The 19331-nt window shown below is 44.0% G+C and overlaps 1 protein-coding gene and 1 pseudogene across 2 annotated transcripts; one reads left to right on the top strand and one right to left on the bottom strand.

Annotated features, from left to right (window-relative positions):
- Window positions 1–1203: 1203 nt before the first annotated feature.
- On the bottom strand, window positions 1204–18944 carry MRPS5 (mitochondrial ribosomal protein S5). Its single transcript, XM_080930816.1, has 12 exons — window positions 18728–18944; window positions 15123–15209; window positions 13987–14121; window positions 9961–10086; window positions 8623–8856; window positions 7634–7668; window positions 6156–6246; window positions 4597–4643; window positions 3718–3775; window positions 3452–3514; window positions 2364–2500; window positions 1204–1572 (listed from the first exon to the last, which is right to left on the bottom strand). Exons 1-12 carry the CDS (start codon window positions 18783–18785, stop codon window positions 1348–1350), a joined length of 1296 nt encoding a protein of 431 aa, XP_080786942.1. The 5' UTR covers window positions 18786–18944; the 3' UTR covers window positions 1204–1347.
- LOC308431994 (large ribosomal subunit protein uL6-like) lies at window positions 12079–12657 on the top strand (annotated as a pseudogene). Its single transcript has one exon. The product of its transcript is annotated as a large ribosomal subunit protein uL6-like (transcript).
- Window positions 18945–19331: the final 387 nt, after the last annotated feature.

Here is a 19331-nt window from a genome sequence, read left to right as displayed (position 1 = left end):
TGAGCTCAGAACATCTACCTTCGTATTTGCCTTGTTGCTCACCCACCCTTTGCTGTCTGCCCTCTCCATTCCTGGAGAGAGGGTTAAGAGCCCAAGCTAAGACCCCTTTCAATAGCATGCTTAAAGCACACTCTTGGGAGTCTTGATGCTTGTACACACTGTGAAACTATTACCACACCACTATGACATCTACCATCTCAAAGCCGCTTATGCCCCTCAGTAACACCCTCTACTGCTCTAGTTTGTACTTTGAAAACGTTCACAACCAGGAAACCTGGCTTCTTTCACTCAACACAACTATTCTGCTAAGTATCACTCTAGTTCCTTTCATTGCTGAGTAATGGGTGGTACAGATTCATCAGTGCCTCCTGAGACAGGGCGTTCATGGGTCTGATCTCCTGGCACATCTCTACACTTTTGCTTACAAGTATCTATCGTCCCTAGGAACATTGCTCTTCATGTCCTACAATGCACAGAGGGGTTGCTTAGAAGCCACACCTTCTAATAGTACCATTTCCTGGGCCAAGCATCACACTGACTTCACTACAGCACAGCCACTTTGTATGTCAATGACCTAAAAATGTCGATTTAAGTAAGACAAGTCTATAAGAGAAGACATAAATAAATAAATAAATAAATAAATAAATCCAACAGAGAACCCAGAGCCCAACTGTATGCTTTATCTGATAGAGATGTGTCTACAGTACACAATAAAGAACAATTACAGCTGGTGATAAGAACACAAATAACCCATTTTGTTTTTAAATGGGCAAAGGATCTGAATGGGCCACATGAATACCTAAGCCAATGAGGACCGACACCATTAGCTTTTAGGGGCACGTGAGTGAAGGTGACCGTGAGACACACTTCAGACACACTGGAATCACTGTTTCCTAGAGACCAGTGAACAGAGCCGAGGGCGAGGCGGTGCCTGGGGCAGAAGTTACAGAACAGAAACCATGCAGCTGCCAGGGGAACTGCCCGGTAGTGGCTCAGCGAGCCAGGCCATCAACTTCTCTGTAGAAGGTAGCTGAAAACATCCAGTTTTGGATGACTCAGTAATAAACACAGCCTTAGTTGTCACAGCAATGGCTGTTATGCATTACTACTATTAGCTCTCTCCCAGCTCACGTACACTCACTGGTGTAAATAACGAATTACTCCTGATATTTGCACGTAACATTCCCATCACACTGCTATATGCCATGTGCTCAGTAAATCTGTAATTATTTATTTGAAAACAAAGGTTGGACTTTTTTAAAATAAAAAGACAACACATCCAGGTGAGGGTAGAGTGTGTTCCGGGTGCTGTGAGCAGCACGCAATGGCTGCAGCAGGCCGAGCCGCTCAGGTGGCTGACCTCTTTAAATCAAACCACACAGAGCGCTTCATTCCCTGCATGGCCTTCACCTCTTGCCAGTCCAGCTTGGTATTGGGAACCTCAGGCTCTGGCTCCGGCTCCTCACTCAAGGCCCCATGTGGGGAGGCAACCACAATAGGCAGAGGCCCACACTCCTCCCGGAATTCCACCACGTGGAGACCCTTCTTATCGGCCAGATGTTGGTGGGTTTCCTGAAAAACAGCAAGTGGGGAACAGATTAGATTTGTGAAGGACTTTGTCACCTGGAAGGAAGCTAGCATCAAGAGCCTTTAGCAGCTTGGGAAAGAAGTAATTATTTCACTTGATTTGGGAAATGTGTGTGGTCAGACTGGGAGGGTGTGTCCACAAAGATTTACCTCAGCCTAATAGCAACACACCAAACTGAGATGGAAGAAGACCCATCTGCCAAAGTCACAGGGTTTCCAGCCAGCCTCACAGTTACAAACCATGCCCTCATACGGGATGGAGGAACCATAAGCCAGGCCCTACTGAATAGCAGCTCAGGGTCCCATCTCTGGGAGGACACTCTGCTTCCATGGCTACACCACTCAAGGAACTTTCAAACAAATGCTTCATGGACTTCATTAAACCTCAACATCTAGAAAGTCAGTAATTACATTGTTCTATCATAAAAACATGCTTGGTCTGTCATTATATGAAGATGCCAAATGAAAAGAGAAAGTCCACTCACTAGTTTAATCCTATTGGTTGGATTTGTTGAAGCACCTAGGGCCCCTCCTTTTGAGGGGAGCACAGTCAGTCTTTGTGTGTCCCATACAGGGTTCACACTGACCTGAGCTATTAGGAACTAGGACCATTAACAAGCAAGGATGTATTTCCTAACAGATGAGAACCCTGGGCTGTCTAACTAGGCCTGGGCCTGGCTTAGACTCCCTCTGCCTCACTTGGAGAGGTACTGAGGAGGCCACAACAGCACAGCCCGGAACATAAACTAGCACTTCTGCCTTTCCACCCAGGTTACCTGGCGGGCAAGCCCATGGAACAGGCCCCGGGTGAGGTTGAGCATGTTCATGGACCCGGAGACCTTCGCATACATGTCCTTGATGCCGATGAGGCGGCAGATGGTGATAATGGCCCTGTGGCAGCGGAGACCGTAACCTGGAAGAAGATCAAAGTGAAACACCCAACAACACTCTTAGAAGGTCTCAATCTGCTGTGTTTCATGTGGCTCTGGCCTCTGCATTTGGAGAATAAATGTGTCCAAACCAACTCTCCAAAAAAAAAAAAAAAAAAAAAGCAACTCAAGCCACACAAACAGAAGCCGTGTGATTTAAATCTTTTTCATAGATGAATTAAAGTTGTTTTAAGCACAGTGCATTTTAGCAATATATTTTATTAATTTTTGGTCCAAATAATTACCATTTCAAAATGTACTTCATATACTAGAGAGACTTTATACTCTTCTTTATAGGAAATGTGGTGTATATCGATGTGAGTGATCTCAGCAGCCACATACTAAGTCCATGATCACCTACTGGCTGGCAGCCATTCTGTGGAACAAAGTGGGTCTAAGCAGACATCTGCATGAATAACTCTAGCTGAGAAGCAGAAGGCAAGTTCTGATGCATTAACACATGGACGTGAGCATTTTGTTTGTTTTGCTTGTTGGGAGTGACAATGCTTTACCCCATAGCTCTAGCAGAACTGCATTAGAAGCTCTGATACAAATTTTTAAATGTTTTAACTTTTAAACTTCTAGAGATTTGTAGAACTAGGGTTATGAGACCACCTTTGCTGTAGAGTCACACGCGAGAACTGAAGAAGAATGTGACAGCAGCCGGGGAATGAATGTCACAAGCCCCTCTGTGACAGTCACAGAGGCAGAAGAGCCATTTCTGCATGCCCAGTGCTTCAACAGAGACCTCAAAGAAGATACTGCTCAATGTGGGGGAGAATCTGGAGACATAGCCTAGTGGTTAGACTGGCCAGCTCTGTGTCAACCTGATCAGAGGGAACCTCAGGTGACAAAATGCCTCCAAAGGATCAAGAAAGGTGACAAAAAGGGGCAGAGGCCTGACTGCTGCAGTTTGTGAGAGCTGGTTACCTTACCTCTGGGCTGTTTCTTCATCCGGATCTGTGTCCTTTTGAATCTTAGTGAAATATCATGGAATACTGGAGGTAAAAACAAACACAAGAAGGGTCAGGTCGGAACGGCTCTGCAGCGTCACAAAGCAACCCAACCTGGCGCTGGCCAAGGACGACAATGTGGTCTCCAGGTGAGATCTATTTTCACATGCATGACAGAAACACAAAAACATCCTGCGACAGTCGGCAATGGACTCACTCCTCAGACCTCAGCAGTGCCCCATACTCACTTGTATGTCCTTCATATCGTTCTATGTAATGCAAATAGTGAATCGCTCGGTTCTTTGCCTAAAAAAAAAAAGAGAGAGAGAGAGAGAGGAAAATATTATTTGCTGGCTATCTGGAAATGGCTGTGCATACTTTTAATCCTAGCACTCAGGATGCGGATTCGGGCAGATCTCTGGAAATTCAATGCCAGCCTTATCACATACTGAGTTCTAGGAAAACCAGGGCCAGGGCTATTTAGAGAGACTTCTTTCTCTCTCAAAAAAAAAAAAAAAAAAAAAAAAAGTTTTTGTTAGTTCAACCTTTGAGTCAGGGTTTCAATAAGTATTTTCTGAAACTCAAAATCCTCCTGCCATAACCTCTCAAGTGCTGGGATTAAAGAGGTATGTCGCCATGTCAAGCTTCTCACTGGAGTTCAAAAACATCTTTTTAAAATATTTTATTACAAAAAATTCTAACTACATGAAAATTATAAACAACAAAATCCAAAAGCATAATTTCACTGATCTATAGTGAACTTCCCAAGTGCATCTTAACAGCCTGTCAGAACATAAGGCCTCCGCAGCAGACTCATCACAGACGCAATCAAAGATCTGTAACAAGCATTTGAGAAATGGCTTCTTATGGGATAAACAATCTTCCACAGCAAGCCCCAAGAGAAGGTTTTAGAACAGATTATTTTCTTATGGTCCTCAGGCCGTATGCAAAGTTCATTATCTTTTACTAAAAGTGGAAAAGAAAATGTATGTAGCTGGATATGGTAGCACACACACATGAATACACACTCGTGAACTTCTGATGCTCTGGAGTCAGAGGCAGGAGGACCTGGAGCTCAGCTGACAGCAGGACCCTCTCTCAGACAAACAGAAAAATAAAGCACATACCTTTCTGAAAGCGTCTGCCCGGTCAGCGGCTTTCCCAATAGCAAAACCTTTCAAAGAAAAGGCACAGACGGGGAGATAAAGACAGCTCTGCATACAACACACTTTCCACCCCAGTCCCAGTGTGGGCTCCTACTGTTCCCAGGCATTTCATCTCCCCACCACCCCCAGAAAAGCTGCTCCCATAGCCAGCAAGCACAGGGCCACGGGCCTTTCCTGGTCTGTTTTCAACATTTTACTTTTGAATGTGTTCATGAAATTCAACATTAGTTGCACACAGCCTGCCTTTAATAAATTTCTACTTAAGTGAAGTGAGCTTAGGTTATTCATTTATTATATATTTTGGTTTTCGCAAACAGGGTTTCTCTGTGTAGCCCTGGCTGTCCTGGAACTCACTCTGCTACCCAGGCTGGCCTTGAACTCAAGAGATCTGCCTGCCTCTGCTTCCTGAGTGCTGGAACTAAAGGTGTGTACCATGCCTGGCCCTGAGCTATTAATTAATTAACTTTCTGTGTGTAAGTGTATGTCTGTGATCCACATGTGTGTAGGAATCCATGGAGATCAGAAGGTGTCAGATCCCCTAGAACTGGAGTTACAAATGGTTGTGAGCTGTCATGAAAACACCAGGAACTAAACGAGTCTCTGAAAGAGCATAAAGTGCTCTTAACTGCTGAGCCATCTTGCCAGCCTCTGCACTCAAGTTTTAAAATGAAATACGCTCTGAGTTACTAGGCAAATGACTCTGAGCACCCTTGGAAACAGACTACAGTAAGAAGCAGGTGGGAAGCGTTGCTCCGGAGTGACAACATGCTCTCACTGTGACTGTCAAGCCAGAGATGACATCAACCTGTGATTATTTTAAATAAAGTTTTGCATAGGCTCTTGCAAAGTTCCTGGCATCTGCTGTGTCTGCCTATTACTGAATGTGAAGTTCAATAATTGTAACTTTTGAAATAATTGAAAGGGAGGCATCACCTATAAGACATGAAACACTCAGAGAAGTGACATAAGAGAGACAGATTTGCTATATGAGAGCCTACGACATCTCTGGATCTGCCACTGTGAAGAAGAAAATTAAACTAAGTCAAAACACCTGAAAGGCAATGGGCTGATGTCTTCAACTTATAAAAAGCTTATGCTAATCAGTTAGAAAAGCAGCCACCACACGAACTGACAAAGCTCAAAAGAAAATGGCATGATCAATAAACAAGCAAACTGTGCCCACACTTCAGGTATGATGCTCACAGCATGCTGTCAATCACTGAAGCTTAACAGTGTCACAGACAGACAGGGGTATGATGAGAGGTGATCTGACATCCTTATCAACACATAAAACAATAGCAATCTTACTGAAAGAAGTCTCCCCATTCCTATACCAACGAAAGTATAACTAGATTTGCTGGGGGTTTTTTTTGGTTTGCTTTTGTTTTTTGTTACTCAGTGAAAATTTAGGTCCGTGAGCCCAAACCATTAAAAGATGTAATCAGGAGGAAAGATCAGGCCAGCAACATGGGACTTTTCAACAAGGTCAGGCCAAGCCCAACCCACCACCAGCCGTTCACCTGCAGCCCCGTTTCCATTCCCAACAGCAACCAGGACTCGGACAGACTTCTTTCTTCCCTCTTTTGCTGTCATATTGAAAACGTTTCTTACCTGAAAGACAAATAAAATAATTAAAAAAAAAAAATATTGCCTTAGGAAGATTCTGAAAAAGACCAGCTGGTGCTTCGAGACAAACAACAGACTTTGTCCAAACAAAGGCTCACACAGCTGCCCCATGGGTCATCTCCTCAGGAAGAGACTTTCTGTTTCACAGGCTTAGTGGGAGATTCAACTAAGATGTTTAAAGGAATCTGAAACTTAAGCAACTCAAAATGGCCTACTTTAATGAATATGCCACAGGAAAGAAAACACTTTGGATAAAAATGGAATGGCTCATCAGTGAGCAGGAGACCCAGCAACAGATGTTTGCCTATCTCCATACGGTGAAGCACAGCATACAGAGAGAACTGCATAGGACGGGTGGACGGGTAAGGATCAAGCTTAGTGGGAAATAGAAAAATGGTAATGCTGCTTATGACCATCTACAAAAGAAACGTGCAGGTGGTTTCATCTGGTTTAATCTAACCCATTTCAAAGGCCAAGAACCATGAAACTGTTAACTTTACCACTCCCAGGACAGCTATACCCTGGCTCATGGTGCTCCTTTTCTAAGAAGTGGAATTAAAGGGAAAGGGAGATTGTGTCTACTCTTGTGGATAATCACACAGAAAACTATCACCATAATAGAAGGTAGTACTGAAGATCTATTTTGGATAACAGCAATGCTAACGAGGCGCTATGGCTGGCAGGACAATTCACTTGAGCAGGGATTCAGTTTCAAGGGCTGGAAAGAGCCCGGGCTTCCTTCCCAGCAAAACTAGACAGTCAGCTAGTTTCACACCAGCTTTGTACAGTGACTGTGCTTCACCTCAGTGTCCCTCAATCTGAGTGCTGGAGGTGAGTTTCTAACTCAGTGATAAACTGCTAACCCTTCTAGAGCTGTAAGACAGAGAGATGTACACACAAGCTCCAAATCTGTTCTCTCTCTCTCTCTCTCTCTCTCTCTCTCTCTCTCTCTCTCTCTTTTAAAATTTATTTATGTATGAGTACACTGTCGCTGTCTTCAGACATACCAGAAGAGAGCACCAGATCACATTACAGATGGTTGTGAGCCACCATTCGGTTGCTGGGAATTGAACTCAGGACCTCTGGAAGAGCAGTCAGTGCTCTAACCACTGAGCCATCTCTCCTTCCCTCCAAATCTGTTCTTAAACAACCATGGACGTCACCTGTCATGAGGTCTCACTATGGACCCCTGAAGGGAAACAGGACAACCTGTACTAACCAACGTAGCATGAAGTCTGACTATTTCCTAGCTAGCTGTGAGACTAGACTGCGCCCATCTAAAGCTTTTCTTCCCTTCCTCTTGCCCCAGCCCTACTCCTTATATCCCAGACTCTCCACAGGCCTAGCAGGGTGCTTAATTCCATGTGCCTACCTCAAGAATCCTGGTATCAAAGTCTTCATATGTTTCTACAAAGAGGAGAAGCATACAGATAAATGAGTCCGTAGTATTAATATATGGAAGTATTTTTCAACATAGACACCATCACAGATATTTTCTTTGATAGGGTATAATGAAGCCTGAACCAGGGCCTTGCACTCGTTAGGCAAGCCTTCTACCAAGGAGCTACATGGCCAGCCCCATCACAGATTCTGATATTAGTCTCAGGTCCTCTGGTTTCCCTCTCAAGGCCACGTCCTGCCCACCCTCACCCCCATCCCCTCATCCTCAGGAGATGGACAGTTCTACCTCTGGATTCATGACTGGATCACCCTCTGCCCACTCCTCAGTGCTCCTCATCAGCTCTGAGTCCTCTCCAGCTCCAGACCTTTGGCTACCATCTGCCATTGGGTCAAGACACTGAAGCTTATCACCTTCCAGACTCCCTAGCTTCTCCCCACACCCTGGGCACACTCAGACTATTGGGCATGGTGGGACAGAAGCCAAGGCACTGCACACTTAGCCACTCAGAACTCATGTCTCTAGTTCTACCGATACCCTGCCTATGTGCTGGCCTTCCAGCCCACTCTCCATACTCCTTTTCATCCTTGGACAATTTACACGTGTGTAATGTCTGTGATAAGAGTCTTCCTCGCTCCCCTCACACTCGCACTGAAACCCTTCTTCCCAGCACACCTCTCTTCTACTTTCATGGCTTTTGCTTTTCTTAAAAAGAAAATAATAAACCATTGAGTTTAGTTAGGCTTACTCCACGAGTGTTAACTTCTTGTTATAGAAAATTTCTATCCACACTTCTTGGCCAGGTTTTCTATGATACAGTTTGGACAATAATGTGGTTTTATTCAAAGATGCTCAAACCCCTTTCAGGAAAAAGAAAACCCTAAACAGGAAGGAAAATAAGATTATTTCAAAAAACCACCTTAGCACTCTCACAAAGGCAAGTAAGATGGGAACTCAGCTACCTCCTTTGGGTCCCGGGTCTGGGGGGCCAATACTGACACCTCCCCATGTGTTCCCACTCCAGCCGCGTTCCCGTTTAACTTTTATCTTCCTCCTCCGGTCCCACTCCTCCCTCTGCTCCAACATGTTGGCCTCCACCTTCTGCTGCTCTTCTCTGCTTCTTTGGCCAATGCTCTGGACTACTCCACTTTTTATAAGAGGAACATTCAAACCAGGCCACAGGAAACCAGAACGACCTGAAGATTTAAAAATGTTCATAAGTAAGAATTTGAAGATTCATTTTTCTAGTATCAAAATGCCAAACAAGGAATAAACAGATAACCCAGGCTGGTGGAACTTAAGTAGCATGATTGCTCAGCATGTCACTTTGTGTTATCAGCATTGTAAATGTATGCAAGTTAAGTGATACCTAAGTCCATGATACCTAAGGAAAGACTCATATCAGGATAGGGCATTCCTGGGCCTGGACAAGCATATCTACTGAAATGCTACTGCAAAAGCCAAAATAGCACTAAGTGTTCAGGCTAGGCACAGCTGGTATGTAGGATATTCTGTGTGGAATCCACAGAACAAAGTCACTTTCTAAGGTTGGATGTGGACTGATTTCCAAGACCTACTATTGGCCAGAACAAGCACATTTTAAGACAGCATATCCCATTTCCTTCTCTACTGTGATAAAATACTGATGAAAGCAACTTAGAGGAAGATTTATGTTAACTCAGAGTCAGGTTCCTGTCCATCACTTCAGGAAGTCAAGGACAGAGCGAGCCACAGCCACAGTCAAGAGCAGACACAGCGCACTTTCTCCTTTTCCATGCAATCGAGGAACCAAACGCAGAGAACAGTGCCTCCTACTTTTAGGCTGAGTCTACCCACATCAACTGACATAATCAAGATAGCCTCCCACAAACATGCCCACAGACCAACTTGACCTAGACAACCTGAGACTCTTCCCAGGTAACTCTGGAGTATGTCAATAAGACAATCCACCTCTGCATAGCACACAGCATAATTAAGTTATCTTTAAAAAGACATTTAGATAAAAGCATTAAAGAATAGTAAAAGCAACTTAACAAAACCAGATGCGGAGGCAACAGGACCACAGGCAACTGAAGGGCACTGAAGCAGGGTTCAACTTTCTCTGCAATCCTTGCTTTTTTTAACTGAGAAGATATACCTGTCATTTTCTAATTCTAACAAAAAAGTCAGCTCACTAGCTAGGAGTTCTGGCACATACCTGTAATCCTACTTCCAGGGAGACTAAGGCTGGAGGATCATGAGTTCAAGGCCAGCCTGGGATATACAAAACAGGAGATTGGATGCTTTAAATGTAAATTTACCTTCACCAATAATCTGGCCTCTGTTCAAATCCTTCTTCTTCTTTCTCTTTGTTCTTTTGCCTCTGCCTTTTCTTGCTCCAGCTCCAGTCTCTGCCAACGCACCTTTCCAGAGCTCATCTGCAGTCACTGAAATGAAACAGATTTGCTGTCTTAAAGTCTGCATTTTAAAACTAATGATCCTCAGTCTCCTGTTGTATAAAATGGCTGGAAGTCACTTCATGTACATCCTTGCAGTGACATTAAAAAAACAGCGAAGTCACTCTTTGTTTACCACACAGTTACACCTGGAAAGCCCAAGAACAGACGATGCTTTTACTCCCCACAAGACAGCCGACACTTGAGCCCCAGGTCTTTAGCAGCAGGTTATGACTCAGGTTGGTTCCTTGTTTTCTTGCCTCCACAATAATCACTCTGCTGGAGTAATCAATTAAGTGTCTTTCTCTGTTGCTGTAATAAACACTCTTGACTAAAAACAACTTAGGAGAAGATCACCTTTATGTGGCTAACAGATCTAATATGCAGTCCATCACTGAGGGAGCTCAGGCAGGAATTTAAGCGACAACTTGAAGCAGACACTGTGGAGGAACACTGCTTGCTAGCTCAATGGCAGCCCTGGGCTTACTATTTTCTTACACAGTCCAGGACCAGCTATCTAGCCCTGGTGCCTCCTAGTGTGTGAGGCCCTGCTACAATTAACAACAGCCCCCGAGGACTGGCCACAGCCAATCTGACTTTAGGTTTTCTTGAGATGGCTCTAGGCTGTTTCAAACTGAGAAGAGTAACTAGGACACTTTCTTTTCTTCTTCTTCTTCTTTTTTTAAAAAACATTTATACAAGTTTATTTACTACCATGTTAGATGCAGAGGGTGGTTTTTTGAGACAAAGTCTCACTCACACTGCAGACTGGGTGACTTAGAACTCACTATGTAGCACAGGTGAACTTTGAACTCAGGAGTGCTGAGACTATGGGTGGGAACCACTCGCTCAGATCTGCAGCAGTTAACAGGACCAATACTGGACTACATACACCTGACGAGAACTACACAGGTTTACATGTCTACTGCATGCTTTTACTGAATCTATCTCTACCCTCACACTCAATGCAAAGCAAAGACAAAACTATACACATGTACAATAAATATCAACATGAACCCAAGAAAAGCTATGAGCTGCCAGTAGGTTTTCAAAATAAACTACAAATTCTAATATATATCCAAGACAATACAACACAAATTTGAGATATCCACCACAGCAATTTGTAAAAATCTGTAACTGTCAAGCTAAGAAACCATATCTGATATCAATCAAGAGAAACAAGGGTCACACACCCACATTCTTTCTCTGCAACTTTAAAGATTAACAGCAGTATAAAGTAAAATAAAATTTTAATGTCCTCAAAACAATCTATACACTATAAAAATTTGTCTTATAAATTCTTATGTTGCATTTTCAGGCATCTGTTGACTTTACTGGGACACTTTCTTACATACAAAACTAATGTCTCATTTAGACAGGCTCCTCTACCAGTTTAACATTTGTTTCTTTCAAGCTAGATATAAAAAATAGGTATCAGCGTTTCATAGCTGATCCCTATGTGTGTTTCTTCCTGACCCCACATTAAGTCTTTTAATGCACCTACACTATAGTACTACTGATTTATTTCTATTTGTCAGTTTCAAACATTTTAACATTTATTTCAATCCTGAATCTCAAATCAATACTTGTACATGCCTAGATTTTTTATGTCGATCCTTATTGTATTTTATTGCCATTTAAAGTTCATCTGTAATTCACCAACCACTTTAGAACTAATTTTATTTCATTATCAGCTTATATAATAAGAAAGTTGAAGCAAGGGAAGGGAAGATGGCTTACTAGGCTTAGAAGATGGCTTAGACATGAATGTGACCCCAGAACCATATAAAAACAGCCAGGTATGGTAGCACATATTTGCAATCCCAACACTGGAGAGCAGATAAGGTGGAGCTTGGGGCTTGCTGGCCAGCCTAGCCTAAATGGCAAGTTCCAGGCCAGCAACACCATTACAAATAGGAACAGTATCCACAGATAGTGTTAAGTAAAATTACCCTTCCCCTCTTTGCCCCATCTACTGCGAGAATGAAGACCATTCTCAGCAATCAGACGGTCGACATTCCAGATAATGTCAAAATCACTCTGAAGGGGCGCACAGTCATTGTGAAGGACCCCAGGGGAACTCTGCAGAGGGACTTCAATCACATCAATGTAGAACTGAGTCTTCTTGGAAAGAAAAAGACAAGGCTCAGTGTTGACAAATGGAGGGGTAACAGAAAGGAATTGGCCACTGTCAGAGCCCTCTGCAGTCCTGTTCAGAACATGATCAAGGGTGTCACACTGGGCTTCCGTTACAAGATGAGGTCTGTGTGTGCTCACTTCCCTATCAATGTCATTTTTTAGGAGAATGGGTCTTTGGTTGAGATCCGAAATTTCTTGGGTGAAAAATACATCCACAGGGTTTGGATGAGGACAGGTGTTGCTTGTTCTTTGTCTCAAACCCAGTAGGATGAATTAATCCTTGAAGGAAATGATACTGAACTTGTTTCAAATTCAGCAGCTCTGATTCAGCAAGCCACAACAGTTAAACACAAGGATATCAGAAAGTTTTTGGATGGCATCTGTGTGTCTGAGAAGGGAACCGTACAGCAGGCTGACGAGTGAGACCTCAGTTTCCCAGCTCGAGAAACAAGACCCTGATCACAAGTACAATTTGGGGACAATAAAAAACTAGATATTAAAAAAAAATTACCTTTCCCTGATTGGTCTGCTCCTCAGCTAAGAAACAACTGAAAGGAGCCAGTGGGTTGGTTTTTATTTTATTTATTTTATGTTTTTCATTTTGAGATCCAAAATCTGCTCATGTATTTGTTACTCTGACATGAGACTTCGTTTTGACTGAACAGTAAGTAGAAGCGCTCAGCGAAAACAGCCCACATCTCTTGTCTGTTTCAGGTATTTTCTTGGCTTCTTTCATTCTCTTAGTCAAAAGTTTAGCGTGTTTTGCTGCCTCCTCCTCAGTGTACTGTTTTTCCAGAGCAAAGGTCGGTGTTTGTGTTGCAGGACACATGGAGTGACAAGACACTGAACCCTGGGTGCTTTGGTCCTGGGCTTCTTACCTTCTTTTTTTTAACACTTCCTGACAACACATTGGGGGCTTCTTTACACACTGAAAAGCTTTCATTTCCTGTGAGTTCTTCTAAGCCTAACTCATGAGGCGCAGAAGGAGTCTGTCAGTCCAGGGATATCCTTCTCTAATTTTTAAAACAAAGACCAAGTTGAAACCACTCAGCTTGGCACCCACAGTATGTCCTCGAATACACTTGCATTACATCGCTCCAGTTCTCCTTGGTCTATAGCAAGGATGCCCCTGACTGGAAACCAGGTGAGTGGTACTGTGGGACAAGTCCCTGATTCATGGGAAAATCTTGCTTGTCATTTCCAATACCAATTCAGACCAAAAAACCCTTCCACCTTTCACCCAGAGCATCAGCAGCTACTTCTGTGACCATCTGCTTCGCACAGAAAGTACAAAGCTTGGTGCTCATCACCTACGTCAGTGAGCTTCTGAGAGCCGATGGTTGGAAAGGTGACAGACAGCTTAACCTTGACATAGTCGACCACTTAGGAGGTGCCACAAAAAAGAGCACCAATATATATTTTCTTCTGGTATGGCTCTAGATCAGTAGGGTATTGGGCCATGATCCAATATCACTTAGACCTCAAGGTGCCCCAAATGAAGGACCATACATTCCCTAGACAAATGTTTACTGCTGCGCTATACTCCACAGCATTCAAAGTAAATTAGTCTTCAATTGTGCAGTTGGTGGCATGTAGATAATACTGGGGGAATATCAAGAAATGCTTTTATTTTAATAGGATATTATAAACTAGTCACTAAAATGTTTATTTAAGAAGAAAGATGAAGGTACAAACAGCTTCTATTTTCTGGTTCTTTCTTTCTGGCAAAGAGAGGTTTGTCATCCTACTTACGTTTGGTGAAGAAGCTGTAGCGTCTGTGCTGATGGCCCATCCAGCTGGGAGAGGAAATGCAGCACTGTGTCTGCAGCGCATGGCTCAAGCTGGTTAGACAGTGGTTGTGTCTTGTTTCCCTTGGTGGCAAAGAGCCTACAGACAGACAAAATGAAACTGTGTGTCAGATGCCCCGTGGCTGCAGAGAAACGCGGCTAGCTCCATTTTATACTAATCATATTAATAAATATACTAATCATAATGATACTAATAAAAATAAGTCACTAGGGGCTAATGAGATGCTTGGGTAGTTAAAGGCACCTGAGGCCAAGCCCGACAACCTGGATTTGACCTCACAGACATAAGCAGTAGGAGAGCCAACTCCTAGAAATGTCCTCTGGCTTCCTCATACATGACAGAATATGTATCCAAACACATGTGTGAGTGCACACACACAATCTTTTAAAAAAATGATTAAATCACTACTGTCTTGACCTTTTAAGAATTGTGTTTTGAGGCTGGAGAGATGGCTCAGCAGTTAAAAGCACATGCTGCTCTCGAAAAGAACCCAGGTTGGGTTCCCAGCGCCCCTTTCAGATGTCTTACAATCACCTATAACTCTTCCTCCAGGGGAACTTATGTTTCTGGCCCCCTTAGGCACTCCACACATGTGTACAGACCTAACCCACCTCCAGCCAAGACACATAGACACAAAGAATCTATTTTTTTAATTAAAAATTGAGACGTATTCAAAACAAATTAACCTGAATATCTATCTATGCTAGTTATAGAAGATGCATCTCCTCCACACAGTGGATGTGGTATCTCTCTTCAGTATCCATGAGCTCAAACCTACTGTGGGAAAACAAAGCCCTCTACTGTGTTTGGCAGGGAATATGCGTTGATCTGCAATTTTTCCTGGAGAACAAACTGTCAGGGTCTGCAGCATATCCTGTTTCATGTTTAGGAACAAAGCAGGTGTGTCTGTGATCGTATCTTACATACCCCAGCAGCACATACAAGAAACTGTAACTACAGTTGCCTCTGGGGAGGAAAGCTAATATGTGTATAACTGGCTTCCCCAGTACCCCTAACCTTGTAACAAGGCTACTGCATAGTAAATAAGCCTTAGGAGAGCAGAAGTAGTAGAACCTTACCGTGGCTGAAAGCTGTCTTCACTGCCAAAAAGGAAGTGGCTGCTACTGGAAAGGTGTTTAAAGAGAGCTGCCTAGTCAGGAAATGACCTGTAGATTGGGAGGAAACAGTGTTTAAAGATACTTTTCTACATGAGGTGGAAAATTTTAACAGGCAATGCCCATAAGATACTGGCACCCACAGAACAGAAGCATTAAGACAATGCGTTAGCCAACTCTGACTCCACGGCCACTTGCCAAGTAGCCGACAGTGTCTCCACCTTTTACCCTCAAACCTACGCAGTTTCCAAGCCTCGTGAAAGTCCCTTGGATGTCACCTGCACCCTGTGCCATCCTTGTCCTTCTGAGCTACCCATATTCCTGCAAACAACCCCAACAAAACTCATGGACTCACTAAGGCAGACTTCAGGAGAATCATCACGCTGTTCTCTAGAGGCTCCCTAGCTCAGGTGAAGAGAACACGTGTATTGTTGGGGGCGGGGTCTCCTTCAACAGCAGTCAGGTGAAGCCTCCCAGATCCCTGGCCTGCTCCCTCTGGTGCCCACCCCCTTAGTGTGGTGTTCTAGAACAGACTCAGACCACAGTGCTCAGAAAACATATATGTGGACAATAGAGCAGTAAATCCAAATGAATGAAGTGTAGCTCAGTCTCAGATCGTACATCAAAACTAACACCCAAACCGGCCAGAGGCCAAAGATGATAGTCAAAACTATAAAACTCTTAAAAGATCACAGCCTTGGACTTGGCAGTGGTTTCTTAGATACAACACTGAAAGCTCAGCTACCAAAGGGAGAGGGGAAACAGATGAATGAGACCATCAAAATTTCAAACCATGTTCAATGTTACAGACAGCTCAGCAGTACAGCACTTGCCTGTCGTGCACTAGGCCCTAAATGCTCAAAAACAAAAACTTGTGTTTCAAAGAACACTATTAATGTCAGGTATAATAGTACATCCCAGCATTTGAGAAGCTGAGGCAGGAGAACCACTGTGAGTTTGAGGCTAGACTACATTCATAGTGAGAACCTTGGTGGGGGAGGGGAAGTCTTAAAAGCCAACATGCAAAATGAGGTAAAAAAAAGGTTTATTCATGGTATGCATGCCTTTTATCCTAGTCTGGAGGCAAAGACAGGCTGATCTCTGTGAATCTGAAGCCAAGCTGGTCTACATAGCGAGTTTCAAGACAGCCAAGACTATATATACAGTGATAGCCTGTCTCCAAAAATACTTTCTTTCTTGCAAATTATATATCTAAGAAGAGACCTATCTCTAGTGAATGCAAAGAAGTTTTCCAACTCAATAATAAAAAGTCAACCCAACTGAAAAATGAACACAAAGTTAGGCCTGTTGGTACAGGCTCACAGACCCAGCAATTAAAGAGGCTGAGACAGGAGGATGCAAAGTTCAAACCCAGCATGGGCTAGAGAATGGTTTCAACAACAGCCCGGGCAAGCTGTTGAGACATGTCTCAACAAACAAAACTTTACTTCTAGTTCTGTGATAAAATATCCTGGCATAGGCCACTTAAGGGAGAAAGGGTTTATTTGGGCTCACAGTCCCAGAGAGACATTATGGAAGAGAAGTGATGACAGCAAGCAAAGATGGCAAGACTGCAGAATGCCACATCCACACCCAGGGAGCAGGTCATCAGGAATGGAGGGCAGGCTACAAAGCTTCATAGCCCACCTCTGTTGACTCACTACCTCCAGCATGGCTCTGCCTCCTAAGTTTCTGTAACCCTTCCAAACAGCTCTACAGATGGAGTCCAAGTCTTCAAACACTAGAGCTTAAAGCTCAGTGATAGGGCACTTGCTTAGCTCACGCAAGGTCATATCAAGTGTTTCCAAACTTTGGCATCTTAACATGACACAGATCTCTAATCTAAGAAGTTCATGGTCAAGAATCAAGTTACACACACACACACACACACACACACACACACACACAAAAGATTTGAACAAACATTTCTTCAAGAACATAAACAAATGACTAATAAGTACATGAAAACAAGCTCACTGGAAATCAAAACCACAAAATAAGTATATTATCATGGCTTGGTTATCACAGAACAGAGAATAGCAAGAGAGATCAAAACCCCTACACAGTGTGGGTGGAACTGTCAAATGGTACAGCTACTTGGTAGTTCCTTAGTTAAACATGGAACTATCGCTTCAACTGGCAATTCCACTCATGAAATACACACAAGGGGACAGATATGGGCAAATAGAAGCATAGCGTCCAAATGTTTTAACATCACTCCTACAGCCAAAAGATGTTATTGGCTCAAAAGTTCATCTGGTAATGAAGAATGGACAAAATGTGGTGCATTAACACAAGAGTATTATTGGCTGGTTCACAAGCAACATGGACTGGTATGTCACAGCATGGACAAATCCTGACAACACTGCACTATTGGCAGATGCCAATCACAGAGACCAGAAATAGATCAGTAGTCGCTGAGTGTTGTTGAGGGCTAGTGAGAGATGGGGTGGGGTGGGGTGGGGGCAACAGAAAAAGTACAGTTTTCTTTTGGAGTGATGAAATGTTCTCAAACTGACTGTGATGACAGATGCACTGTCTACAAAACACTAAATCAAAACAAAACAGTTAAGTGTACACTTCAGCTGATCACAGGAGAGGGGCTCAGGAAAGACCCCGACAGGAGTTGAAACAAGGTATTGTGGGTGTAAACTTAATCTTAATCTGTGTGCAAGTTTTTCATCTCTGTGTGTTGTAATTCCTTCATCTATTAGACAAGAATAATGAGGTGGAGTCTGATAGTAAACAACCATAACTCCCATGTTTAGGAGCTGGACCGGAGGCTTTAAAAATTGAGACCATAGCGAGACCTTGTCTCAAAAACAAAAAGGCGGGTGGGGTGGCATAAGAATACAACAGAATCATCAAGGCACCGAGAAGAAAATATGGAGGGATAAAACCATAAACAGCTTAAGATCGTTTCACGCACACGGGTAAGCACTTGTGAATGCTTCAACTCATTATCGACAGAGGCCTTAATGACATGGTTTCAACGCCGGCAAAACAAAAGAAGGCTCGAGTCACATACCCTATCAAGTGATTTCAGGTGAAATATTGCAACAAAATATACTTTCAGGACCTGGACCTTGAGCACACTGTCCAGCGCGAAGACATTCCTACCGGTCAACGCTATGCTAGAGATCAGCACACAACTAAAAAGGACAGGAGGAAGACAGCGACAGCCAAAGTATATTTTGGAAAACGGATTGGCCCAGACGCTAAAATGACAGCTAGTTACTCTAACACACTCAGTAAGAATCTGCTAGTCTTTTAGTTTTGAGCTTCGCTGGCGGCACTCTGAGTGGAAACAGGGATTGACATCACCCTATGATCCTCTTCAGAGTGGGCCCGAGCAGTTTCCCCGGCTGAAAGCACACTGCCCAGTTCACTATCAAACCGCACGACAGAGAGGGAGAGAAGGCGCACAAGGTCACACAGCCCGCCCGAACCGAATGGGAGACCGGGATCAGGGACTCGGCGACTTCTCGAGTTCCTGGAGCCTGGACTTCACCGACCCGAGGGAAAGACCCTTGCTCGCGCGTGCTTTCAGTCTGGGTCCCAGGGCTCACCTGCCGGCACGCTACACAGTGCAGGGAGACAGCCCGCAGCGCGTACGGCAGCCGCCATGCTGGAGCGGGAGCAGCGACTCTGCCTGTCTCTGGAACCGCCTTCCTCACCGCCTACAGCGACGGGCTGCACCGCGCCTCGTCAGACGTCCATAATCAGCGTGAAGAGGTGATCTGAGACTTGAGGGACACCATTCAGCGCACACAGAGGTTGAAATACTGCCCATATGCACCACAGCGGAAACTGAGTCAGGCTCAGCCTCGGACAGCTTCTCAGGGGTCCTCGCGCTAGGACCCCAGGCAGAGGCGGGGCGAGGGCGGGGCTAAGCTCTGGGTTCTTTTTCTCGGGTAGTAGCCAAATCGACCAGATCCAACCAATACCTGGCACGACTTGGGGACGTTAGTTGTATGGAACCGATAAAGAGTATGGGAACAGCGGGAAGGATCCAGGGGGTGAATGAGACAAAGTTTGGGAAGTTTGTATCTAACTCCAGTAAAGGCCTGACGTTTATTAAACATGTTGCCTTTGACTGCAGAAGCATTTGTGATTCACGGTAGAGGTTTACACACAGTCATGTTCCAGCCCTAGATCACAGTTTTTACCTCA

The sequence above is a fragment of the Micromys minutus genome (genome assembly GCF_963924665.1).
Source record: "Micromys minutus genome assembly, chromosome: 17".
NCBI lineage: Eukaryota > Metazoa > Chordata > Mammalia > Rodentia > Muridae > Micromys > Micromys minutus.
The sequence above is the reverse complement of the archived record's forward strand: the minus strand, read 5'-3'. Positions and strand labels throughout refer to the sequence as shown.

What these genes read in the sequence shown, in the direction of transcription:
- MRPS5 (XM_080930816.1), bottom strand. Translation starts at nt 18,785, where the DNA reads ATGGCGGCTGCCGTACGCGCTGCGGGCTGTCTCCCTGCACTGTGTAGC. An exon ending in ACTGTGTAGCGTGCCGGCAG is followed by an intron (nt 15,210 to 18,727) that starts GTGAGCCCTGGG and finishes CCCAATCTACAG; the next exon opens with GTCATTTCCTGACTAGGCAG. An exon ending in GGGCAGACGCTTTCAGAAAG is followed by an intron (nt 3,776 to 4,596) that starts GTATGTGCTTTA and finishes TTTTTTTTTTAG; the next exon opens with GCAAAGAACCGAGCGATTCA.